At 41.7% G+C, this 25,986-nt stretch overlaps 4 protein-coding genes and 1 long non-coding RNA gene across 12 annotated transcripts in view; 2 read left to right on the forward strand and 3 right to left on the reverse strand.

Moving 5' to 3' along the window:
- Nucleotides 1–1,482: 1,482 nt before the first annotated feature.
- Nucleotides 1,483–4,859, reverse strand: LOC110506664 (succinate dehydrogenase assembly factor 2, mitochondrial). The gene is made up of 4 exons (XM_021586455.3): nt 4,720–4,859; nt 3,641–3,864; nt 3,263–3,372; nt 1,483–3,035 (listed from the first exon to the last, which is right to left on the reverse strand). The coding sequence occupies exons 1-4, from the start codon at nt 4,744–4,746 to the stop codon at nt 2,905–2,907; spliced, it is 492 nt and encodes a 163-aa protein (XP_021442130.1). The 5' UTR covers nt 4,747–4,859; the 3' UTR covers nt 1,483–2,904.
- Nucleotides 4,728–8,963, forward strand: LOC110506663 (cleavage and polyadenylation specificity factor subunit 7). Of its 4 annotated transcripts, none has more exons than XM_036963162.2 (9): nt 4,728–4,913; nt 5,930–6,139; nt 6,311–6,414; nt 6,838–6,983; nt 7,093–7,447; nt 7,581–7,702; nt 7,875–8,022; nt 8,122–8,365; nt 8,534–8,963. In XM_036963162.2, exons 2-8 carry the CDS (start codon nt 5,945–5,947, stop codon nt 8,363–8,365), a joined length of 1,314 nt encoding a protein of 437 aa, XP_036819057.1. In that variant the 5' UTR covers nt 4,728–4,913; nt 5,930–5,944; the 3' UTR covers nt 8,534–8,963. The 4 variants fall into 4 exon arrangements, with proteins under 4 accessions (XP_036819057.1, XP_090078606.1, XP_021442128.1 ...); XM_090222480.1 differs by having other exon boundaries at nt 7,584–7,702; XM_021586453.3 differs by lacking the exon at nt 4,728–4,913 and adding an exon at nt 5,075–5,619.
- On the reverse strand, nt 8,961–10,138 carry LOC110506665 (DNA-directed RNA polymerases I, II, and III subunit RPABC5). Of its 2 annotated transcripts, none has more exons than XM_036963163.2 (3): nt 10,093–10,138; nt 9,533–9,650; nt 8,961–9,360 (listed from the first exon to the last, which is right to left on the reverse strand). In XM_036963163.2, exons 2-3 carry the CDS (start codon nt 9,625–9,627, stop codon nt 9,252–9,254), a joined length of 204 nt encoding a protein of 67 aa, XP_036819058.2. In that variant the 5' UTR covers nt 9,628–9,650; nt 10,093–10,138; the 3' UTR covers nt 8,961–9,251. The 2 variants fall into 2 exon arrangements, with proteins under 2 accessions (XP_036819058.2, XP_021442131.1); XM_021586456.3 differs by having other exon boundaries at nt 10,033–10,138.
- Nucleotides 10,139–10,745: 607 nt separating this feature from the next.
- Nucleotides 10,746–13,619, reverse strand: LOC149971434 (uncharacterized). Its single transcript, XR_016492293.1, has 2 exons — nt 13,436–13,619; nt 10,746–12,603 (listed from the first exon to the last, which is right to left on the reverse strand). It is a non-coding gene; the product is annotated as an uncharacterized LOC149971434 (long non-coding RNA).
- A 1,491-nt stretch (nt 13,620–15,110) lies between these two features.
- Nucleotides 15,111–25,986, forward strand: part of LOC110506667 (diacylglycerol lipase-alpha) — a 42,790-nt gene continuing 31,914 nt past the window's right edge. For 2 of the 4 annotated variants that reach the window (XM_021586457.3, XM_036963354.2), the window contains exon 1: nt 15,144–16,007. The gene's annotated coding sequence lies outside the window, so the exon portion shown is untranslated. Of the gene's footprint in view, nt 16,008–25,986 lie in introns of all 4 variants that reach the window. The other 2 variants (XM_021586458.3, XM_090222484.1) reach the window with 2 other exon arrangements.

Genomic DNA, 25,986 nt, shown 5'->3' on the forward strand with positions numbered 1-25,986 from the left:
ATATTTAAAAAAGGACAGACAGACAGAGGTCAGAAGAAGATGTGTCCAGTCCATGGCTCTGAAGTGGGACAGATGGCAGCAAAGTCACAGAGATGACACAGAGGGGGACTCTGCTGACATCACAGTGTGCTATTTAAAGACACACACCCAGCATCTCCACCTCACCCTGTCCATGCAGGAGCTGTACGTAAAATGACTTTGTGTGGCAATTTAATCTTTGATCAATTGTGAGCAAATCACCACTTTAAGATTTATGCCAAGAGGTTTTATTATTTTATTACCAAACGAGGAAGTAGCCTGGGTACAGAATATTGAAGACTACTGAAGTGCAAATTGTGTCTGTGCTCGTGAGCTGAGACTGTTCTCTCAGGTGATGGACTTAATATTTTAAATCATAAATGTCTTCTGTAATCGCCTGAGTGTCCAGCACAATGGTTCTGGTGACTTGAGGGTACAACCAGGCAGAGGGAGGCTTGTCTCATTTCTGTTCGAATACTCTGCACACCCCCTGGCCAAAGGGCACCTCCCTGCTGGTCTCAGAACATTACATGATAACAGAGAAACTCCTACCACTGTCAACATGGTAGCAGGGGGAGAGGGAGAAAGAAACACTGTTTGTGTTTCAGGCAAAATACAATCTGCAATGTAAGAACTGATACTATTTGACGCTCAAACACACAGCCCTACAATCACATGTAACAGTGTATAGCTTTCGTCCCTCTCCTCGCCCCAACCAGGGATCCTCCGCACACATTGTCGATAGTTACCGTTGAAGCATCGTTACCTATCGCTCCACAAAAGCCGCAGTCCTTGCGGAGCAAGGGAAACAACAACTTCAAGGTCTCAGAGCGAGTGGCGTCACCGATTGAAACACTATTCGCGCGCACCCCGCTAACTAGCCATTTCACACCGATTACACATACCCAGTGCAAACATACACACACACTCGCACAAACATTATGCACAGCAGAATACGTTTACTCATTTGTGGTGAAAGGAGAGCCTTGCCTATTAAAAGGAGCCTTACCTATTAATTTATGCAGATATCTATCTACATTATGAATCATTTTAGCCTGAGTTACTGAGCTGAAAGCTAATTACAGACATCAAGGACAGCATGATTGTCCATAGCTTGCCAGTGCAACCCACAATAACCTTATATAATTTAACTATTAACTGTTTTGGTGCCTGCATCTCTGCATTTAAGAGTGAGTATTGAGCTTCATGTTTTAGAATCTGCATTCCCAGTATGTTACCTTAGACCTGTGATTAGGAGTGATGTGCAGTTGAGGTGCAAAAAGGGAATGAAACAGTAGTTTTGCTTCCCCCTGGTGTCCATGCACTGACACTGCAACTCACCCAAGCACCTGGGTCGTATTCACTAGAAACCAAACATGAGCAGGTTGGGTGAAAGGCCAAAGGGGAATTGCTCACTAACAAGGAAATAAACAAACGTGTGCACAACATTTGAGAGAAATAAGCTTTTTGTGCATATGGAACATTTCTGTGATCTTTTATTTCAGCTCATGTAACCAACATTGTACATGTTGCGTTTATATTTTTTGTTCAGTATAGTTACCTCGCACATCCGTGTACTATAGTCATTATTTTCATTCTGTGTTGAAGGTCTTATGAATAAAGCCGGTGATAGAAATATGCATGTAGTGCAATGGCTTTCTGCAGGAATTGTCCTTGTCTAGGAGGGTTTCTCTGGTAAATTATGAGAACCATTAGCATTATCTGAGGGTGTTTTCACACTTGGTCCCTTCCAGCCAATTTTTTTCTCCGCTATATTTTTTGTGCAGTGTGAGAGTGTGAATAATCCATAAGAACTCAGACCACCAAAGAATGAACTCCGAAGCGAAGCGAACTTAGACCATCGCGAGAGGTGGACTGAGTTCGGTTCCCATTTTTAGGGCAATGTGAACACAAAGATCCCCAGCTTCGCTTGTCATTATTCCCGCACCACACAGTAGACTACTGCAACACCGTGTTCACTGCAATTGCCCCTCACATTGGTGCCACAAATGAGATAAAATGGTGATGTGCAGATTTGCGGGGGGAAAACATGTGCTGTTTAAGGATATTGATTAGCAAGGATGACCAGAAATGCCAAAATATGCCTGGAGTTTTTAGTTCAGATAATTTTTTGCAATATGTGATCTTATGGTTAAGATAGCTTCATGAGCTGTTTATTCAACCATGGGGTTTGAATAGTGTGAGAAGACGGCAAAATCACAACACAAGGCACAAAATCGATTCTAGCTCTTAAAGGGGCCGTAGCCTACAATGGGTGTAAAAGGGAAAAGTGGGATACCTATTCAGTTGTCCAACAATGTATTCAATTGAAATGTGTCTTCCGCATTTAACCCAACCCTTCTGAATCAGAGAGGTGCTGGGGGGGCTGCCTTAATCGAAATCCTCGGCACCCGGGCAACAGCTCTATTACAGCATTATTTAATCTGCAGTTGTTCTGTTACCAATAATATTTATATGTTAATATTCTGATTGCATTTAGTTAAAAATGAGACATAATTGTAATCTTTTAGCTTCCTAAATGTAAGTAGGTATATGGTATATTTTGTTGTCCAATAACACATTCTGACTGAATGGCTTGTCCTGCACCCACAGTGCATTGAATGAATGTTGGAAAAATATATTGGTTCCTTTCTAAACATAGCAATGTGAATGAAAAGAGGACTCTGACAACAAAATAGGTGAAGTGAACTGCCAAAAAAGCGGAGATCTCATTCAAAGGCATGGGCAATGTGAATACAAAGAGAACTGAGACATTTTGCTTCTTCTTTTTTTTATCCCAGAGTTCACTTTAAAGAGGACTGAGATCAGTTATTTTAAAGAAGACTATATGTGAAAACACCCTGAGAGGGATGTGTCAGCCAGGCTTCACTGGCTCCCCTTGTCCAGGTATTCCAGGTTGGGTGCGTCCAGCCTCTGTTCCTGATCTTTGTTCTTAGTGAACTCCTTCAGTAGGTCCATGATTTCACCTGTGTACACATCAGGTACAGGCTGGGCCTCTGTTGAGAGGAGGGAAAGACATTCAGTTAACTTCAACTGACATTTCATATAGAATGGCAAATTGGCTCACCATAACACTAAGAAAGTCAAGCAGAACAGCTTGAAAATAAGAACTATTTCTAAACAACAGTATAACTAACTGTATTATATGTATTTTCTTGCCCTGGTGTAGATCAGAGTGGATAATCACAGTTGATAAGATATGAAGCTGAACCACTCTCCTCACCTGTTGCCCAGTAGTAGATGTCCCAGTCGTTGCTAGGCTCATTGATCAGTCTGTCATACTGTCTTAACTGGTGCTCGGTCATTGTATTCAGATATTGTTTGGCAAACAGGCTGAAAGGGGAAAGACAATGATTGGTATGTGCAAGTGTATGGTTTTGAAACGTGTCCAAGACTCGGATACACATATTGTAAGTTGCACACTATAATTAAATCATGCCTCTGCCACTGACCACACATGCTGCCTGACATTAAACCTGATGGTTTATAAATTCCTTAATCTCTATCGTGGCCTCTATCATAGTATGAGCTTTGCTCATGATTAAATAGAAGACTAAAATCAATACTAAAATATATATAGTATGATCAGTGGTCCACTCACCTGAGCAATATGCAATTCTCCAGCATGCCCCTCTTTCGGCTTTGGAAGAGCAGGCGCCGTCTCTTGATGTCCATGGTCTCGCCATCCTTCTCTGTCCATGGGGGCAGGGGGATCTCAATTAGGTCACCCCTAGAGTCATCAGGTGCCTCTCCTTTGTAACCCCGTGTAGTTACTAGTTCTGCCACAGCTGGTCTCCATGACGCCTGGCATACCCCACTTACCAGCTGGACAAGATAAACAACATCCTTACCAACAACTGGACTGACTGTACACAACAACATGGATATGGTTTTAATGCTAGAAAAGTAGCTTACAATGACTGTCCTGTAGGGTACTCACAAGTCAGATTGGCAAAGGTCATAGGCTAAATCAGATGCAGAAAATTACTTTCAAACTCTGTAGTCAACTAGGTTTATGGGCTAACTTTAGTTAGCTTCAGTCAAAATAGACAGCATTTCTAGCCAGCTAGCTCGCCAGTCTTGGTATTAGTTATCTAGCTAGCTAACGTTAGCTACTACATTCAATCGACTGTCCTAACAAGTTTCGATGCATGCCCAAGTACAGTGGAATGCCTTTCTTGCAAACTCAAAGCCCAACAATGCAATAATCAAAAACAATGAGGCTAAAACTAGAAGAAGAAAAAACACGAGAAATAAGAAATATGAAGAACACAGCAAGTAAGCATACTATATCAGGTTGCAGTTGTAAATGAGAACCTGCTCTCAACTAGCTTACCTGGTTAAATAAAGGTGAAATAAAAATAATAAAAACTATATACCGGGTCAGTTCAAATACCGTATTTACAATGTGCAGAGAAGCCGGAGTGATGGAGGTAGTAGATATGTATAGGGGTAAACTGACGAGGCATCAAAAGCAGCAGTGTGGGTGTAGAGTCAGTATAAATGTATGTGCATATTATGTGTGAATGAGCAGATGATGGTGTGTGTAGGCCCATGTGCGTGTGAATAGAGACCGTACAAAGGTTTAAAACATTTTTTTGAAATACAACGTAAATTAGGATACAAGGTTAATTCAAATAGTCCGTGTAGCCTAACGTTTATATTCCAAATACGACTCACTCTTTTAGCAACGAAAGCAGACAGCATTGTGTCCTTCTTATTTGTGACTGCTGAATCCTGATGTGACTGTTCTTGTTGACTCGAGAGCAGCCGGTGTCCCAAAATCCCTGCTAGCTAAAGACAGTCACACAATAACAGGGGAACACAGCAGGAAATGTCCGCTCCAGCTTGGGGAAATAAAAGGCGCCATATTGGTAAGGGAAATTATTACTTCTTCCAAATGGTTCTTGAAATGCATGTTAAACAATAACACGTGTATCAACATGTCTCATATTTACATTATATATTCACGTATGTAACAACATATATTATTAAGCTGATAGCTAAATAATTGTTTACGGAACCTCGTAATATCATGCCTGTTTTACACGGGAGATATTTGAGATGCACTCCTCGATTCCGTTTCAGTTCTGATGTAGCAGCAACAAGCTAGCTGAGTGTTTACCTGAATGTTATCCGTTTTTGCATGTAGACTTCTATAACAATTATATCACATTTTGAAAGTATAATATTTGTTGACTTTTTAATCCGGGTTGGTAATTTATTTGTTTGCCTTTGGTATTCCGTCCACGCCAGCTTCCCTGCAATGGGAGGGAATGCGAGGTGATGCTAGCTAGCCACCTCGCTAGTTTTTTAAACAATATTGAGACGCTAACTGGATAACGTTAGCCAGCTGGACTAGCTACATCAATAAAACATAGACGCACGGAAAGGTGCAAAATATGCACCTTTAGTTATTTCCTTGCGTTTATTGCCAAGTGTCGATTGCTGAGAGAAAACGTAGCCAGAGGCTGCACTGCCAACCCAGGACTCGGGATGGCGGCTAAAGCGGCCGATGGTGGTGGTACAACTGACCTCATAGACATCTACGACGAGAAGTTCAGTCAAAACAACGGAGAGGTGAGACAGGCCGAGAGAGATTATGAAAAGAGCTGTAATTGTGAGAAGCTGAAAGTGAATGCAGAAGATTCTTGAAGTGGGAACTAAAATATCTTGTTGAATGAGGTTTGATTTTAGCATGACCAGCATGTCAACATCTTACATTAATTAATGTCAAAAATCATACTATTCAATTTCTTATCCTTGATATCAACAATACACATGTGGAGGTTATTGTTCTCTTGTAGTTTGTCGGATTTTTCATGGATGGTCATTGTGAGTGATAGACATAATCCCTCAATGCCTAGTTTATCTTCTGTCTTCTCTATAGGATGGAGATTTTGCAATGACAGCAGAGGCAAGTGATCTTTATGATGATGTGCTCACTGGCTCTGTGAGCCGGGAAAGGAAATTCTCAGAAGATACTATCCCTCTCAGCAAGAACCAGCCAACGAAAGAGGAGAGCAAACCAGCAATACTGTACACTTACAGTGGGGTGTGGAACAAGAGACTGGCTGTATATGTGGGCAACTTCTCCTGGGTGAGTCTCCCACCATCGCCATTACCTTCAATCCAGTTTGCTAATCTATTAGCCTATGTTCTGTAATGAGATACAGCCACCTAGGCCTATTACCTTTCTGTCCCTATCCTTAATTTTTTACTCATCTTCTCCCTCTTTCTCTCATTTGTACTCCTTTACCTCTCTCCTCAGTGGACCTCTGACAAAGACCTTATTAACGTGGCTCGCACCTTGGGTGTGAAGGACATTGTGGAGATCAAATTTGCTGAGAACAGAGCTAATGGCCAGTCCAGAGGGTGAGAGTTAGGCCTATCCACTGGGCATCATTCTAATCTAATGTGATCTATTTCTTCACTGTTTATTAACTTGGTGTTTTGTCATTTCATGACTGGGTCTGGCCATGGTGTTCTAGGGAGACCTGGAGACACCTATTGAGTCAAATTAGTCTTCAAATAAATATGATGCTCCAATAGCTAAGCTAAATACAGATCTTACAGATGACTACCAACGTTTTATTATTTATTATCTGTGCATGATCCAGAGCCAAAGTGTTGTCTCCAGACGCTGAAGAACTGGACAAGGCTGCTCTGGTGGTTACTGATGGCTAGTCGATTATGTTGTGAAGGCCTTTCAAAGCTCTGGAATAGCCTTTCTATAGCCTTTCTATCCAGCTGGTAACATAAAGTACACTAGTTGATATTTGTCTTTTATCTCTATAGATACGCTGAGGTAGTGGTGGCCACAGAAGAGTCATTGCAGAGGTTGCTGGAGACTTTGCCAAATTGTCATGTTAATGGGGAAAAGGTGGACTGCCGCTTTGCCACACGCCAGAATCTTGCCGTGTTTGAAGCCCAGGCTAACAAACGTAAGCACACATCTACTTACAGCAAATAAATTCGTACTCAAATCTCTCGTAAACGATATCCAATGCTGCATAGAAACAAAATCAAACTGTCCCTCCTCCTTTTCCATAGGTGTCCCCCAGCGCTCTAACTCAAAGGAGTCGTCAGATACTGGGGACAAAAACGCCTCCGTCTCCCCTCCTGTGCTCAACCAGAACCACTCCACTGTCCCTCACACTATCCACCCCCAACACATTCACAACAAACCTCCCCCTCTGTCAGTCCCATACTTTAGGCTGCCGCCTCCTCTTTTCCCTCACCTTCCCCCACACATTCCCCCTCCCCCCATGCCACACCTTTTCCCTCCACCACCTCTACGTCTACCCAGCCATCCTCCTCCCTCCCTGCATCTCAACCCCGCCTTCTTTCCTCCAGCACAACATGACAACTACAGTCAACAACACAACACACCGTACAACCGGCACAGGTGAGCTCATCCACTGTAATTTATATTATGGAATTATTTTGTATTAATTGGTAAACATGTCTATCACAAGTTGTATGGATATGTATGTATGTATGTATGACGATGATCAGTAAGGGAGTGTCTCTTTCTCTAGCAGCAGGGACAGTGAAGCGCCCACACCCCAAATGCAAGAGGGAGAGTTTGATGAGCTGATGAACAGAAACAGAGCAATCGCCAGCAGCGCCATCACCAAGGCTGTGTCTGGAGCTACTGCTGGTTAGACTCTCTCTGAAACATTCCTACATTAGACACTCAAATACAGATTCATGATGATAAATCTAATCTAGACTAGAGACCCAAAGACATTGACATGTGCAGTACACAATGCAGATCATGGTCATCTTAAATCGTGTCGTTATAATAAACTCTGTAACCTTGTCTCATGTAGGAGACATGCCCCTGGCCATTGAGACGCTTTTGACTGCCATTGCTGTCATCAAGCAGTCAAGAGTGTATGGGGACGAGCGCTGTCGAGTGCTGGTCACCTCTCTGAAAGACTGCCTCTTCTCCATCGAGAGCAAGTCTTATGGCTCCAGGTCAGTGCTGGAAAAATTGTTTGGACCTCTCATGGACAGTTCTCCCATCACAAATGGATATTGTAATGTGGCCTCACTCTTAACTTGTTCTCTTTGTAGGAAAAGACACCGTTCCCGTGACAGAGAACACCGTTCCCGAGATAGGGAGCGAGACAGGGAAAGAGAACGGGACAGAGGCAGAGGAAGGGAAGAAAGGGAAGAGTCCTACAGCCAGGAATGGGAGGCTGCAGGAATGTCCCGCCGGCACCGAGAACGCTCCCTAAGTGGGGAGAGAGATGGGAGAGACCGGGAGCGTGTTCGGGAACGAGATAGACATAGGGAGCACCGCGAGCGGCACCGCTAGGTAAGCTCTCTGGCCCTGTCGTATCTCCAACACGTCTCCCCTCTAATTCTGTAATCTACAGACTACCACCACTTACACCAACACCTCTAATTGCCAAGCACCTGTTTTTTCAGTCAACCCTTTGTATTTACGCACTCCTGACAGAACTTATGTATTTTTTTCCCCCAGGACATTCTAGGCGGTCTTTGTCTCCGTCAGGCTGAGTAGGAGGGGAGGCAGGACTTTATTTCTGAACCAAGCTGCTTAAAAGTCTGGGATAATGGATGAACTGATGGTGAGACAAAATGAATGTCCATAGTCCCCCGTTCACATTTCCCTGGTACTCAGCAGCCACCAAGCATTTTACCTTATCATAATCTTCTGATCTCAGCCATCACCAACCCCCTCTTTCTCAGTGTTCCTGTCTTTGTCATTTTATTTTTTGATTATAAATTGACGGTTTCAGGGTCGTGGCTGCAACTTTTGTTGTTTGCCACACCGACATGCACAAAGCAGAGGTACATTTTTTTTGTATGTTGAATTGTGCAGTGTTTTTTTTCCCCTCTTCCCCCTTCTTTTGTATCAAATTTGAACTGATTAAAAAAGGCTGTTAAAATGAGTTGGAACAAGTGTGTTTATTGCAAAAAGGGATTGCTACACAAGAGGACTAGGTAGTTTTCAATGCCTGACCCATGCTGCTTAAAGGGGTTCACCTCCTGTCTTGTTTATTTACACAATAATGTAAATTACATGGCTGTAGCCAACAACAAAAAAACATGTACAATTCAAACGAGGTGGGAAATTAGTCTCTTGAGGATGTCAATCCATCAGGGTGCACTGCCTCACTGGCTGTCAGCCAGGGCTTGTCTGTAAATAGGCCAGATGATTCTTGTGGTTGTTGTATCCATCATTTCTCCAGGGGTGCATAATTCAGCAACTTCTCAATGAGGTCTACATGGGCCAGCAGCATCCTCCGACAGCAATACCTCTTCAGACCAAGAGCATCAAGGGCATCACTGCCAACCAAACAAAGGGGAGCAGATAGGAGAGTTTGATATGTTTCAGGAGTAGCCTATGTAGCTATTAAAAATATCAATGAAATAAATTAACACAATATATTTTGAGAAAGGGATTAATCTTAGGGAAATACAATGTAAACAATGACCACAACAAACATGTGTCTCTCACCCTTCAGTGTATTCAGCTTGAAGGAGGCCAAGGTACGCCTCCCATTTATTACCAACGATTTTCCCACAGGTGAAGCACCGGACCGGGATAATCATTTTGATTTCTTTCGACTGAGGCCCTGAAAATAAATTAGAACAGAGTAACGGAATTACGAAAAATGTATGCACTCTGCTGTAAATTGCTCTGATTAAGAGCGTCTGCTAAATGACAAATAAAAAAACGTAGTTAATGTTAAGCTAGCCAGCCAACGGCGGAATTGTGGCGTGAAGAAAAAGGTAGCTATAACATGATAAATGCATAACTGAACGAAACCGCATAGCCTATCAATTTGGTAGATAACTTGACAGCTATGGTTTACTGACGCTCAGTCTAAGCGTGGACATGTAAACAGGCGTGCTAGCTAACGTTACACTGTACTAGCTAGCGCACACATTTTCAAACCCGTTGCATTTAACTAGCTAGTTAACCAAAACGTGTTAGAATAAAACAGCCATGTTTACCAATGTGTTTTATATCATGGCTAAATAGAGACTCAAACAATAAAGTAGTTATCGACTCACTGTAAAGTAAATGTTCTGCAGTAACCCTAGCAAACAGGGAAAACGCGCGTCGCTCCTCCCTCAATACTGGGGCATGTTCAGGGACTGCAACGTTACAGGGGGTTCTAGAAAGGTTTGATTGAATGCGCTGCGCCTCATTCATAGCTCCATTTACCCCTCATTCATAGCTCCATTTACCCCTCATTCATAGCTCCATTTACCTTAACCTATTGATGTTTTCATGGTACACATTCGATTTTCCGAAGATATTAGGGCTCTGTTTAGAATATGACTCTCCCCTCAGTTTTTTCATTTGGACTAGTCCAATACTAGATTCACATGAGTCACATCTGGAACTGGTTATCTCTTTGAGAATTTTAAACAGCACGGTGTTTAGAAACCCTATTGGCCAGCATGGTAACATTTAAAAGCCCCTGGATATCTCCTATTTCTTCTTTATGGCTTCTACAATTTGTCTCCTTTTCATGACCGCTAACATGTGAATGGTGTACATAATACAGCCAGTCAGTCCTATTCATATCAGTGATGATGGAGGAAATGAAGCAATGAAAAGAGTGCATCATCCTCAACACAATGAACCCTAGCTAATTATATTGGTGGAGAGTGTAGGACACAAAATATTCACAGCTATCAAAGAGATCCTTGAGTCTATGCAAGCTGGTTCATTGCCTTTAATAAAGGTCAGGTCAAGTCACAGGACAACCATTTGGATTTACACAAGGAGCTTTGGAGTCAGGGGAGGGAGTGTGCAAGAGGGAAAATATGTTATATAGGGAGCTGGGATATCAAGAAATATAGGTTTAATCGTCATCATCATCTGGTTCTCATTCTCCATTTACAATAGTATTACCCATCAACATGTCACCATCATTACCATTATTTTAATATCACAGAGAACATGTGCTAAAATGTGGAGTCCTACTGGAATTATTGCATTTATACGCTCTTTGAGACCAAGGAAAATAACTGATAGATGTGATTTAGTACTCTGTGACGTGATGACTAGGCTATTTGAACATGTATCTGCAGAATATGTGTCTGTTCTGTGGCTGTGCTGGAGGTATTGATATTGCATCATGGTATGCTACATGCCAGGGTTCAAGCAAGATGTTTGATTGGGTGTTGAAAATCTCCTAGGCCTCTGATAAAAAAAAAAACCTGTTTGTCTGTTATCAAAAATAGAAGTGCTTCTCTATAATGAATAGGGAAACAACAGAAGAAACAATCTCAGTTTATCTACTAAATAAATCCAGCTATTTCTCTACTCCCATCAATAATGCATGCTTTCTACTTGGATTCTAGGTCTATCAAACTATCAAAAAATATTAATGTATTAGAAAATAAACCGTAATGCATGTATTATCATCATTTCATCATACTTTCAAGGCTTTCCTGGAGGTTGGATATGGATGTAATATATTTGTGTATATGCTGATTTGCTGAGCATGACTGATCTAGCTACTACATACATTGGTACACCACATATTACATGTAGAATATTTTCATTCTGAATCGAAATTCATACATACAATGTACAGTACTATTACAGTAGCTGCACAGTCTCTCGCACTATCACTCTAACATGTATGGTCTTCAAATAAATAGAGGAATTTCAGTGTACTTCCTGAATTGACTGGAATTCAAATGAAATTGACCCCAAACCTGCTAGGCACTCACAATAGTATGTTTAATATACTTCATACTTCACTTCATATGACCTTTTTCAAATCAAACAATATAAAGTTACTGCATTTCTACTTCTAACTTATGTATTAGTAGACCCAGAAACATCAAAATGTTTATCAGTGAATACTGGATAAATAGGGTGTTCAAGTACTGTGTATATGTGTGTGTCCAGTGTAACTGTTGGGAGTGCATTTGTATGGTGATTAAAAGCCTGTAGACCTATAAGTAGGTGCAGTTAGAGGGGTGGAGCAAATTCATGCGTGAGTATACTAGCAGGGGCCCAAAAATATATTACTTGAATGTTCACTGATGTTTATATTCACTACAAGTAAGGTCAGACTGAATTAAAGTTAAGAAGCACAGTGGCTCCCCATAACCCCATCTCTACCAGCTGCATGATAGTCTATGAACCAATCAGCAAGTGACTCGTTAACCCATCGACCAATAGGTTTTGATGATGAGGGGTGGTGGTTAATTTCTTCGTGCCAACAACAGTGCCCCCAACAGGATGGCACCAGCAGCGATGATGGCACCACCAATGAGGAAGGGCTTCAGGCTTTCCAGGGAGTCCGTACTGGCCTCTGCTGCCTCCTCCCCCTCTGGTGCCCCCTCTGGTTCAGCTGATCCATCCTCCATTTGAGGCTCTTCCACAGGGGCCGCTGGGGGTAGAGGCTCTACTTGAGCAGGGTCAATCTTTTTAGGGGGAGCTGCCTCCTTCTTCTCTGTCTTCTCTGCTTTAGAGGATGCCTTGGGCGCTGGTGCCCCGCTCTTAGCCTTGGCTTCCATAGGATCCAGAAACAGAGGTGGGGTTGGTCAGCTGCTTCACTGATGGAAAACAGCAAACAGAGGCAGACAGATAATCACACAGATTAGACTCTGTTATCTCCTCTACTGTCCCTTGGTGTTATTATACCGACAAGGAGCATCAACATACACAGGAAGTATCATACACCTCCCTATTCACTGCAGAATGAAGTAAAAGCCTCATGTCAGTAGGGTCATCATGTGACCTTCACAGACAAGATGACAAACAGAACCATATTGTCCCTGCTATATACATTATCTGGTTTGTTTATTACATTTGTAGAGCAAACTTCCAGTGGGTGGAAGCAACACTTTAAGTCCAACATCCTGTCAAGAGCAATCTCATGGGAAAGTTAACTGCACGTTTTGTAACAGACAGAGTAATCATGCTGCTGCAGCTGCTAAAAAAAGATCCCATTTGACAGAGGCACAGAGGTGCATGCATGTCTTCTGCACTCCCCACACGGTCTGACACAAGTGTTAATCCAGTCTCAGCATGCAATAAATATTGTCTCTGTATATTTCTATATTTTTCCCTCTGTCTCCCTGTCTATGTCTAAAATGGCATGAGTCATACAGTGTGTACTGTTAATGGAGGTCAAGATGGAGGAAAGCAGACAGGAATAAGGAGAGGAGAGAGTAATAACATAGTGGGGATACAGAATTATCCAAAGGCAGGAAAATAAGAAAGAGAGAGACGAATTAAAGAAAAAACAGAGAGATACTATAATGGATGTATCTGAGGATGCTCGATGCTGGCACAGGATATGAAGATAGGAGCTGCACAGGCCGTGATAATCCCATAGACCAAAATACTGAAATTGCATGAAGGTAGAAATCTGGGAGTACATACCCTCAGGCTATTCTGTTCTCCTCTCCAACAGCTCTGTAACAACGGCCGGAAGGATGGAGAAATGGAATTGCTGCTCAAAGACTGTCAGAAGGAAATCAGTAATGTCCTCAAGACAGAGCGAGAGTAAGTAAAGAGATGGAGGGCACAGTGAAAACAGAGGGAGGTGAAGGAGAAGGACTGGGATGTACCATCTGGGCTGCAAACACTGGGGGTGTCCATATCTTTAGACTGAATTGTGTCTTGGGTCAATTTACTGTATCTCTCTGCCTAGCCCTAGAGCTTAGGATGTATTTTTTTAAATAAATGCTTGTGAAATTCTTGTAGAAGACTACTATAATAATTATAACAATAGTGATTAAATTGTATAAACTGTATAAATATTTAATACAAGTCAAAGATTTGCATACCCAATGTGTGTCATCATGCTGCCTCAAAATGTGTGTGTTTCTGAGTCACTGTCACATTTGTAAAGGGGCAAATATGCTTGTTGTTTGTGTGTTTCAAATGTTATCTCAAGTGTGTTCAGTACATGGCTTCAGTTGAGTACTTTCTTGCATCACTGTCCCTGACTGTATCTAAATAAAATATATCCCTGTGATGCTAAGGGGATGACATCACTCAAATAATACAGCCCTAGTTCAGTCAAATACTACTGTATGCCTACATTGTCATTTTTGTCATTTAGCAGACACTCTTATCCAGAGTGACTTACAGGAGCAATTAGGGTTAACTGCTTTGCTCAAGGGCACATCAACAGATTTTTCATCTAGTCTGCTCTGGGATTCAAACCAGAAAGCTTTTAGTTATTGGCCCAACACGCTTAACCGCTAAAAATACCTAGGATACCTACCTACCATTCCAGTATGATTATTTGTATCCACCCATCAATTACATATGAGATTTAAAAAATAATAAATTAAATATTCAAACTCGCCATTAGATGTTTTCTGGCCCTGGCTGCTTTTGTCTTGCTTTTGACAATTCAATTATAACATTTAAACCTTTTCTCACCACTGTAGTAATGCATTAAGGTGGTTACCTCCATGTACTAATAATATATATAATATATATATCCTGTTTCTATGGGAAGAAACAGGATATAGCAGGAAGACTTATAGTAGGAGGAACATCCTGGCAGATGCCTACAGCAACATTTCTGCATTCCTAAAACACACAGCAGTAATGTATGACATTAAAAAGCATGGCCAGCAGGGCTCAGTCAATAATCAAATAAATGTCAATGCCAATGCCGACAGTCAGGTTTTGTGCCTATGTGCCTGTGCCTGTGCCTTGTAGCCTATACTGTAAGATGGGCTGATGATTGTGTGTTATATACAACAAACTTACAACTCTGAAAATAAGTATCCATTTGGCATATCAAGTAGGACTATTGTCAGCAGTGTCAACATTACTAAGAATGAATATTTCAGACAGCTTATTTCTATTTTTGGGTGATGTCTGCCATTGGACAGATGACCCAAAGCTCTTGGAGTCGCAGCAGACTGATGACTGTAGGGTAGCCTTCCCAAGTTGTGTAGACTAATAATGTTTGCCTATTTATGGCAAATACATTTGGCTAATTATGTGCCTGTAATAATATTTGTTTTGCTTATGTTTTAAAGAAAATGTGGTCAACCCATGTTTTGCATTTAGAGCCAGTCCGCGCGCAGGGCACACCTATTTAATAAAGTCTAGCTCAGGAAATGACGTGAGTCCACGCCCAAACTCTATAGTTGGAGATTCCTCGATATTCACAAGCCATCAGTCGTGCATTTCACAGAATGCCAGCGATTAATACAGTGTCTACAATCGCCGAAGCCTGCGAGAACGACGCAAATCCAACTGGCTCTATTGTAGGGTGATGGATGACGTAAAGTTCCTACGTAAATGGCGCAGTGGTGATTCGGTTTTTGATCCGCAGCTGCGGAATATGGAATGGGAATAGAAACGACGTATCTTTTCAGGGGTAAAAATTGGTCTGACGGCTGGTATTACAACAACCAATTTATCGGGACAAGCTACTCCTGTAGCCCGATTGTGATCGGGAGTTGTCCGGTTGGTTGTCACATATGATACACTCAATATAAAAACATTGTGTAGCGATGTATTTATTCAACTTCACTGTATGTCAGTGAGAAACATTGTATGGATGAACCTCCCGGCACTCCTACATGGCGTGAAGAGACATCGGGCAGCGGATATCCTACATATCGACGACGTGTTGCAATTTATCAAATAATCAAGACCTTGCATAGCAAGGCAGAGTAAATGGAGCGCGTGTCTGCACGGTTTTGACTCTAGGTTACGGTATGATCCAGCTGCGAATCTTATCTGATTGCCTGGCCCGGATTCCTGTGGAACCTTTCACTTGAAGTACAGTGGCTGGATTCATAGGGAGGTACGTGTGTGCTCTGCCAGCCACGGTTCAGCGCAATATTGTCGCTGCGGTATTTTACAGGGTTTATCCCTGGCAGAGCACTGGTCCAGGTCCGCGTTGAGGTGGACAAGAGAAGGATGGGAGAACGAACAGAACCGATGCAGTGGGTCTTGGCAAGGCATCGTCACAATACAGGTGAGAAAGAAGCCCAACGGCCGATCAATGTAATGGGATGGGGAGGGGTGTCCTACAGTGACAGCGTGAATTTCTTATCTATTTAGACAATAGCCTTTTCTAAATATCAACTGGGGTAGCAATATTACTAATACCCCCTTTACCTACCTTGGTGATAAGGAAGTGATAGCAGAGATTAGGCAAATCCGGACATTAGGTTATATGGCCCAACAATTATTGACCGTCCATTATTGATTTAAGGAAGGCTCAACCCACAGCAAACCTCGAAGATTAGGCTAGATGTTTTCAAACCTTTCCTCGACCATGTCTTTACTCCTTTATTATTGCATCATTGTGGAGTCTTTCTGCAGAATGTCCAGTGTTTTTGCATTCCACTCAATAACCCTTCAGGACAGGGCAGGCTATGATGCTCATGTGCAGGCATGCAGCAGGCGGAGAGAGACTGGATGAAGAACATGTAGTTCAATGTGTGAAGACAGAGCCTTTTATCAGCCTCATAGCTGGGCCTACAGAGAGAAACGCATGTCATACCAATAGAATGAATGCCCAGTCACAATCACTTTATTTCCATGAGTGCCAAAATATCTTCCCTAGGTGCTTTGCATGTTTTCATGAAGGCTCGAACATGGACAAGTGGATCATGTAAGCTATGTGAGTTTGTATCACAGGTGTATGTCTGTGTATCAAGCATGATCTGTTTGCAGTAGTGTAAAAGTGATCTAAGTGATGTCCTGAAGTTGTTACTACTTGGGGAGAGTTTTTATGAATGTTGTGTAATACTAGGAAGACAAAAGCCAATGGGCAGAGAGATGCAGTGTACATGGATTACGGTCACGTTCAGTGGATTTGAGCCGATTTGCCCCCTAAAGTAGGTTTAAATCCCTGTAGTAATCTCACATTCAGACTCAGTTTTACCCAGCGGCGTATTCATTATGCCGATTCTAATGCAAAACGTTTCTTAAACGGAAGCAACAGGAACGAAATGGGGCAGGACCTATAGGGGACCTACCTGAAATAAGCTTTTTGTGCATATGACAAATGTCTAGGATCTTTTCTTTTAGCGCATGTGAGAAGAGGACAGGTTTTACTCACTTTTTCCTTCTCAACCTCTCCCATCGTTTATTGAACAAGCTTGATTTCAATACCTGAGTTGAGACTGGAGTGTGTATGTGTGGTGTGTGAGATGTATATTCATGTTGCACACGCACAGATCTGTTTCCATTAAGAGGTGTTTTTGCTTTGGTCATTTCACAGCAACCCTTATCCCTAGCCAATAATTCCCATCACAACAACCAAGTGTCACATTCTGGACTTCATGACAACAATTTACACGGAATTCGCCAACATAAAAGATACAACTTCTATCATGCTTTCAGATTGAATCTAATATGGGAAAGATCACACTGGTGGTATGGCCATATTTGAAATGAAACTGCTTGTCTCAGAAACCTGGTGTCCCTGTCTGACAAACACAGCCGTTTAAAAGCCTAATAATCCATTAGATCTACAGTAGAGGGCTAAGAGGTTCCTAGCCACAGTACAACAGAATACTGTCCGTTTTGTTTACACCTGCTTCCACTTACTCTCTCCCTGCTGACTCCTCAACCCCCACAGAGTACCTCTCCACTCCTCCTCTCCTGACGGTTGTGTCTTTCATAAAGTGTTTCTGAAATGGCACCATATTCTCTACAGAGCCCTACGGACCCTAGTCAAAGGTAGTGCACTATAAAGGGAATAGGGTGCCTTTTTTTGACACCCTCAATGTGCCAAACCACATAATGTGTGTCATTGACGGTTTTTGTATTCAAAGAGGGAGAGGTTTTATCTGGAGTACTGTGATGGTCATGGCATGTTTGGACTACAAAGGGACTGTAAATGATTGACTAGCTAAGTAATTTACAGCTACAGTTTATTAGGAGCTTATCAAGTCACATATGATCATACATTAGGACCAAACATTTGGTCCTAATGAGAAAGAGAAAATACATACATTCAGAGAAATACATTTAGTTTAACAAGTATTATTTTTTTCTTAAAAAGATGGTCAAAATTATTGCCACCCCTGTTTTCAGTATCTCACCCTGCGAGAATAACAGGACTGAGCGTTTTTGTTAAAATGTTTAATGAGATAGGAGAACACATTGGGAGGGATCAGTCTTTTTTCCTCATCTGTATCGAGGGTGGCAATAATTATGGACCTGACTGAATGCCACATACTGTATTTGTTCTAGTGTGTGGTGGTGAGAGGACACAGGTGTTTGTGGAAGCATAGGGGGGAAACTCCCAGTGCGTTGTGTATTTTGCGAGCTCAGCCTTGTGGTGTGAGGACTGAGGAGGATATTAGGGGTGCAGTGTGAAGTGTATTGGTGAGGTGTTTGGCATGAATAGGGGAGAGATTGGGACGTTATTGAGAGAGTCCACAGGGGGATGTTAACCCAGGCTGGCAGTGGTACTATCCCTCCCTCTGTCTCTCGGCTCCCAGCCCTGTACCCGTCTGCTCCAGCCTCCATGTGCAGCACTCTCTCTGTCTGCCTGGGTCAGTGTCACACTACACAGAGCTTCTCTCTTTCTTTCTCTTGTGAGTTCCTATATACTCGTCACACGCTCTCCTCCTCCTCCGTTTCTCCTAGTAGACCTACTCCTCCATCTTCCTCCTTCACCTGTCTTTTATTACGACATCCTCTTCCATGCACCATCCAGCCTACCTTTAACGTGGAATCTCTAGCCTATCTCTCCCTCTTTTACTGTCTCTCCTTCTCATCTTCCTGCCCCCCCCCCCTCTTCTCACTCTACCCACACGCTCATTCACTATTCATATTTTAGAAGAGGTTTATGACCGCGAAAGCAGTGTCATGCGTTTGCACCATTTCAACATTTTCTCTCCTATCCTCTCCCCCCTCCCCATTCTTTATCTAGCTATTCCAGGTTTTGGCTTCATGCCGCTCTTTCCCTTTTTTAGACTGAAAGCCATGTGCCACTCACTCCCACTCTCCCTCTGCCTCTTTCTCTGTCTTTCGCTCACACTCCCGCCCACTCAATCCCTTTCACCTCTCCTCCCTCCACACTCTATTCTGTGACTTTGTGTGATAGTATATGCATTTGGATGTATGTGTGTAAATATGAAGTTCAGATTGTGTAGCCCACTTGTTTGTGTGTACTCATTATGCATTATGTGCAGTGAAGTCTCATGTCTTTTGAGTCTGATAAAAAGACATGATCTGGCGCACACCCAGAGAACATTATTTTATGTAGAGGTGCTGACTAACGGAAAATAAACTATAAGCTATAAAAATAGTCACACATTCCATATATAAACTCCCAGTAATTTATTGGGGAAGTCACCATTTCGACATCACTGTGCCAATCATCAACGTTTTGGATGCTGAAACGTTGGTGATTTACCCAATAAATTACTGGTAGTTTATATATGGAGTGTGCGACTCTTTATTTTGATGTCTTTGAGTCTGGACAGAGAAAATAGAGCCTTCCCGTGTCACATAGAACCGTGTGGGTTCTCCCTGTTTTATGAGAAGAAATTGGATTACTGTATTTCAAGATTTATTAGAGGAATTGGATCAAAGGTATTATTACAGTTGTTCAATGTCAGTGTTTCCGTCTACATAACTTGTTCAATGTCAGTGTTTCCGTCTACATAACTTGTTCAATGTCAGTGTTTCCCTCTACATAACTTGTTCAATGTCAGTGTTTCCGTCTACATAACTTGTTCAATGTCAGTGTTTCCGTCTACATAACTTGTTCAATGTCAGTGTTTCCGTCTACATAACTTGTTCAATGTCAGTTTTTCCGTCTACATAACTTGTTCAATGTCAGTTTTTCCCTCTACATAACTTGTTCAATGTCAGTGTTTCGTCTACATAACTTGTTCAATGTCAGTGTTTCCCTCTACATAACTTGTTCAATGTCAGTGTTTCCCTCTACATAACTTGTTCAATGTCAGTGTTTCCCTCTACATAACTTGTTCAATGTCAGTGTTTCCCTCTACATAACTTGAAAGTGTAACAATAAAAGTCAGCACAGAATGTTCCTTGATTTTCTATTCTTCTGCTTAACCATGACCCCTCAGTGCTATACTGTACCATGCTTGAGGCAGTGCCAATGCCATTTAGCAAAATCCATGGATGCTGCATAAGGTCAATGACATCAAGAACTTTACGAAGTACCAGGACATTTTAGCCAAAAACCTGGCCGCAAGTGAATCTTCCAGCAAGACAATGACCCCAAGCCCACAGAAGTCCATAAGCGTAGATTAATGATATTGAGGATCTGGAAGGATTCTGTATGGAGGAATGGTCTACGATACATCCCAATGTGTTCTCCAATTTTCTAAAACATTTTAGAAAAAGGCTAAATGTCGTTATCCTTGGAGGGTGCTGGAATTTTGAAAACCAGGGGATCCAATACTTTTGAGCCCTTTTAGAGATTTATTTCTCTAACTGGTTCAACAAAATCTCTTTCTCTGAAAATGTTTATTTTTAGGGCACACAATTGTATTTGTATTTTTGGGGCAACCAATATAGCTCAGTATTATTTTATACATTTTTTTTGCTCATCTTTATCAATGGATCCAATAATTCCAGATCCCACTGTATACACAGTCGCCTCCAAAGGCATTGCGATGAGGTGACAGCTAGCTTTCAGATTAAGTGTCAAAGAATGTCAACCAACCATACCGACAGAGAGGCTGAAGCATTGGACTGGGGATAATTGGAATGCATTTAATCTACTAATCACACATCACATAACTTACCAGTATACCTCCCTCTATCCTACCCCCTCAAATTCATCAGGCCTCAAATGGCTGTGAAATGAAATGTGGGTCCAAGTTGGTGCTGATGGTTTGGAGTGGGTGGGTGTGGGTCATAGCCTCAATTACTCTACTATGATGAGATTTTCTATCAGGTAATAGGCCACCTAGGGTGATAGGCAGGAGGTTTACAAAATACCTCATTCAATTTGATAAGAAGTTAACCTGTTGTTACCAAACTTTTTGAAAATGAATTTTCTCTGTTATGTTTGATTTAATAGTAGGCCTAGCCTATATGAGATCAGCCTTTTGCTAACCTCACCTGAAGGAAAGCTTTACAAATACCACAATTTAGAGCTTTATGACAGTAAGGGGAGTGATTAACCGGGTTGTTTGTTTGCAATGATGTCCTTTTATGAGAGGGCGAGAATGTTTGCTCACCAAACTGAAATGCGAAGCATCACTGTGTGACCCACTTACACTTGACCTGATGCAAATGGCACGTGGAGACTACCGCAGTTAGACATTAGTGCCTAGTTTGAGAAACAGACGCCTCACAAGTCCTTAACTAAAAGCTTCATTAAATAGTACCTGCAAAACACCAGTCTCAACGTCAACAGTGAAGAGGCAACTCCGGGATGCTGGCCTTCTAGGCAGAGTTCCTCTGTCCAGTGCCTGTGTTCTCTTCCCCATCTTTTTATTTTTATTGGCCAGTCTGTAATATGGCTTTTTCTTTGCAACTCTGCTTAGAAGGCCAGCATCCCGGAATTGCCTCTTCACAGTTGACATTGAGATTGTTTTTTTGCGGGTACTATTTAATGAAGCTGCCAGTTGAGGACTTTCTCAAACTAGACACTCTAATGTAATTATCCTCTTGCTCAGTTGTGCACTGGGGCCTCCCACTCCTCTTTCTATTCTGGTTAGGGCTAGTTTGTGCTGTTCTGTGAAGGGAGTAGTGCACAACGTTGTACGAGATCTTCAGTTTTTTGCATGGAATAGCCTTCATTTCTCAGAACAAGAATAGACTGATGAGTTTAGGTCCCCTCAGATCCCCTTCAGATCAGACCTCCTGCCCACCCCATGCACCCCACCTCCGCAAAGAGGGCCTCAGCATGGAAGTCACACATACGCCCAGGTCGTGAGCGGGCTTACACTAGCCCAAGCCAATGGCATGTTATTTTTTATTTCACCTTTATTTTACCAGGTAGGCAAATTGAGAACAAGTTCTCATTTACAATTGCGACCTGGCCAAAATAAAGCAAAGCAGTTCGACACATACAACGACACAGAGTTACACATGGAGTAAAACAAACATACAGTATACAAACATACATACAGTATAAACAAGTCTATATACGATGTGAGCAAAATAAATAAATAAATCAAATAAATACAGTAGGGAAAGAGGTAGTTGTTTGGGCTAAATTATAGATGGGCTATGTACAGGTGCAGTAATATGTGAGCTGCTCTGACAGTTGGTGCTTAAAGCTAGTGAGGGAGATAAGTGTTTCTAGTTTCAGAGATTTTTGTAGTTCGTTCCAGTCATTGGCAGCAGAGAACTGGAAGGAGAGGCGGCCAAAGAAAGAATTGGCTTTGGGGGTGACCAGAGAGATATACCTGCTGGAGATGTACCAGATGCTCTGCGGGCTCTGCTCACATTTACTGGCCTAAGGCCAAACCACACAACCAACAACATTGGACACTTTATGGAACACAAAGCCTTCATTATCTCATCCTGAAACATCCAAGGACTGAGGTCATCTGCCTTTGGCCTAAAGAGCAGGAATCCGGACTTCATCAAAGAAATCAGAAATACAGATATTGCCATCCTACAAGAAACCTGGTATAGAGGAGATGGACCCACTGGTTGCCCTCTAGGTTACAGAGAGCTGTTAGTACCATCCACCAAACTACGAGGTGTGAAACAAGGAAGGAAGGGGGGGGGGCTAATTTGGTATAGAACAGACCTAACTCACTCCATTAATCAAAACAGGAACATTTTACATTTGGCTAGAAATTCAAAAGGAAACGATCTTAACAGATCTTACCTATTAGAGGTCGACCGATTAATCGGAATGGCCGATTTAATTAGGGCCGATTTTATCAAGTTTTCATAACAATCAGTAATCGTAATTTTTGGGACACCAATTGTGGCCGATTTTTTTTTTTTTTTTTTTTTTTTTTTTTTTTTTTTTTTTTTTTTTTTTTAACCTTTTATTTAACTAGGCATGTCAGTTAAGAACACATTCTTATTTTCAATCACGGCCTAGGAACGGTGGGTTAACTGCCTTGTTCAGGGGCAGAACGACAGATTTTTACCTTGTCAGCTCGGGGATTCGATCTTGCAACCTTCCTTACATTGCACTCCACGAGGAGCCTGCGTGGCTTGGCTGACTACCTGTTACGCTAGTGCAACAAGAAGCCAAGGTAAGTTGCTTGCTAGCATTAAACTTCTCTTATAAAAAAACAATCAATCTTAACATAAACACTAGTTAACTACACATGGTTGATGATATTACTAGTTTATCTAGCTTGTCCTGCATTGCGTATAATCGATGCGGGGCCTGTTAATTTCTCATCGAATCACAGCCTACTTCAACTTCGCCAAACGGGTGATGATTTAACAAGTGCATTTGCAAAAAAAGCACTGTTGTTGCACCAATGTGTACCTAACCATAAACATCAATGCCTTTCTTAAAATCAATACACAAGTATATATTTTTAAACCTGCATATTTAATTAATATTGCCTGCGAACATGAATTTATTTTAACTAGGGAAATTGTGTCACTCCTCTTGCGTTCCGTGCAACAGAGTCAGGGTATATGCAGCAGTTTGGGCCGCCTGACTCGTTGCGAACTGTGTGAAGACCATTTATTCCTAACAAAGACCGTAATTAATTTGACAGAATTGTACATAATTATGACATAACATTGAAGGTTGTACAATGTAACAGCAACATTTAGACTTAGGGATGCCACCCGTTAGATAAAATACAGAACGGTTCCGTATTTCACTGAAAGAATAAACATTTTGTTTTTGAAATGATAGTTTCCGGATTTGACCATATTAATGACCTAAGGCTCGATTTTCTGTGTTATTATGTTATTAAGTCTATGATTTGATATTTGATAGAGCAGTCTGACTGAGTGGTGGTAGGCAGCAGCAGGCTCGTAAGCATTCATTCAAACAGCACTTTTGTGCCGAGATTAGGCTGGTGTAACCGATGTGAAATGGCTAGCTAGTTAGCGGGGTGCGCGCTAATAGTGTTTCAATCGGTGACGTCACTCGCTCTGAGACCTTGAAGTAGTTGTTCCCCTTGCTCTGCAAGGGCCGCGGCTTTTGTGGAGCGATGGGTAACGATGCTTCGAGGGTGGCTGTTGTCGATGTGTTCCTGGTTCGAGCCCAGTTACGGGCGAGGAGAGGGACGGAAGCTATACTGTTACACTGGCAATACTAAAGTGCCTGTAAGAACATCCAATAGTCAAAGGTATATGAAATACAAATGGTATAGAGCGAAATAGTCCTATAAATACTATATTAACTACAACCTAAATCCTCTTACCTGGGAATATTGAAGTCTCATGTTAAAAGGAACCACCAGCTTTCATATGTTCTCATGTTCTAAGCAAGGAACTTCAACGTTAGCACATATTGCGCTTTTACTTTCTTCTCCAACACTTTGTTTTTGCATTATTTAAACCAAATTGAATGTTTCATTATTTATTTGAGGCTAAATTGATTTTATTGATGTATTATATTAAGTAAAAATAAGTGTTCATTCAGTATTGTTGTAATTGTCATTATTACAAATAAAATAAAAAATAGTCCGATTTTAATCGGTATCGGCTTTTTTGGTCCTCCAATAATCAGTATCAGCGTTGAAAAATCATAATTGTTCAACCTCTACTACCTATGCCCCTCCCCCCACTAGAATCCCCATACTTTAATGAAGACAGCTTCTCCATCCTGGAGGGGGAAATCAATCATTTCCAGGACCGGGGACCTAAATGCCAGAACCGGACAAGAACCTGACACCCTCAGCACACAGGGGGACAAACACCTGCCTGGAGGTGACAGCATTCCCTCCCCCTTATGCCCCCCTAGGCACAACTGACAAGATAGCCAACAAAAACTGGTCACAACTCCTGCAGCTCTGTCGCACGCTGGTTATGTCCAGTACATAATCAATGGTAGGCTTCGAGGGGACTCCTATGATAGGTACACCTATAGCTCATCTCTTGGCAGTAGTACTGTAGACTACTTTGTCACTGACCTCAACTCAGTCTCTCAGAGCGTTCAGTCAGCCAACTGACACCCCTATCAGACCACAGCAAAATCACAGTCTACTTGAACAGAGCAATGCTCAAGCATGAGGCATCAAAGCCAAAGGATCTGAATAATATTAAGAAATGTTGTAGATGGAAGGAATGTAGTGTGGAAACCAACCAAAAAACTAAACAATTGAGCAACAACAAATTAAATCCCTTTTAGACAACTTGCTGGACAAAACGTTCCACTGTAATAGTGAAGGTGTAAACTTGTCAGTAGAAAATCTTAAGAGTATATTTGACCTCTCAGCTTCCCTATCCAATCTAAAAATCTCAAAACAGAAAACTGAAGAAAATGAACCACAATGACAGAAAGAAATTGAGAAACTTGTCCAACCAAAAACATAGAGACGCCTTCACTATGGTGAATCACTAAAACAATACAGAAATACACTACGGAAATAGAAGGAACAGCACATCAGAAATCGGCTTAATGTAATTGAAGAATTCATAGACTAACCACTTCTGGGAAAATTGGAAAACCCTAAACAAACGACAAAGAACTATCTATCCAAAATGGAGATATGTGGGTAAACCACTTCTCCAATCTTTTTGGCTCTAACAAAGAACAAACAGCAAATAACATATACATAACTATTAAAGACTACCAGAACCCACTTGATTCTCCAATTTCTTTCAATGAACTACAGGACAAAATACAAACCCTCCAACCAAAAAAGGCCTGTGGTGTTGATGGTATCCTCAACGAAATTATAAAATATATAGAACCCATTTCCCTCTATGTTTGGGAGGTATGGGGTCTGCTCACCAACCAAGAATTCACTAAATGGGACAAACACCAAATTGAGACTCTGCATGCAGAATCCTGCAAAAACTATCCTCTGTGTACAACGTAGAACACCAAATAATGTATGCAGAGCATA

Source organism: Oncorhynchus mykiss, chromosome 26 (genome assembly GCF_057628025.1).
Source record: "Oncorhynchus mykiss isolate SJ-2025 chromosome 26, ASM5762802v1, whole genome shotgun sequence".
In the NCBI taxonomy this organism is placed as follows: Eukaryota; Metazoa; Chordata; class Actinopteri; order Salmoniformes; family Salmonidae; genus Oncorhynchus; species Oncorhynchus mykiss.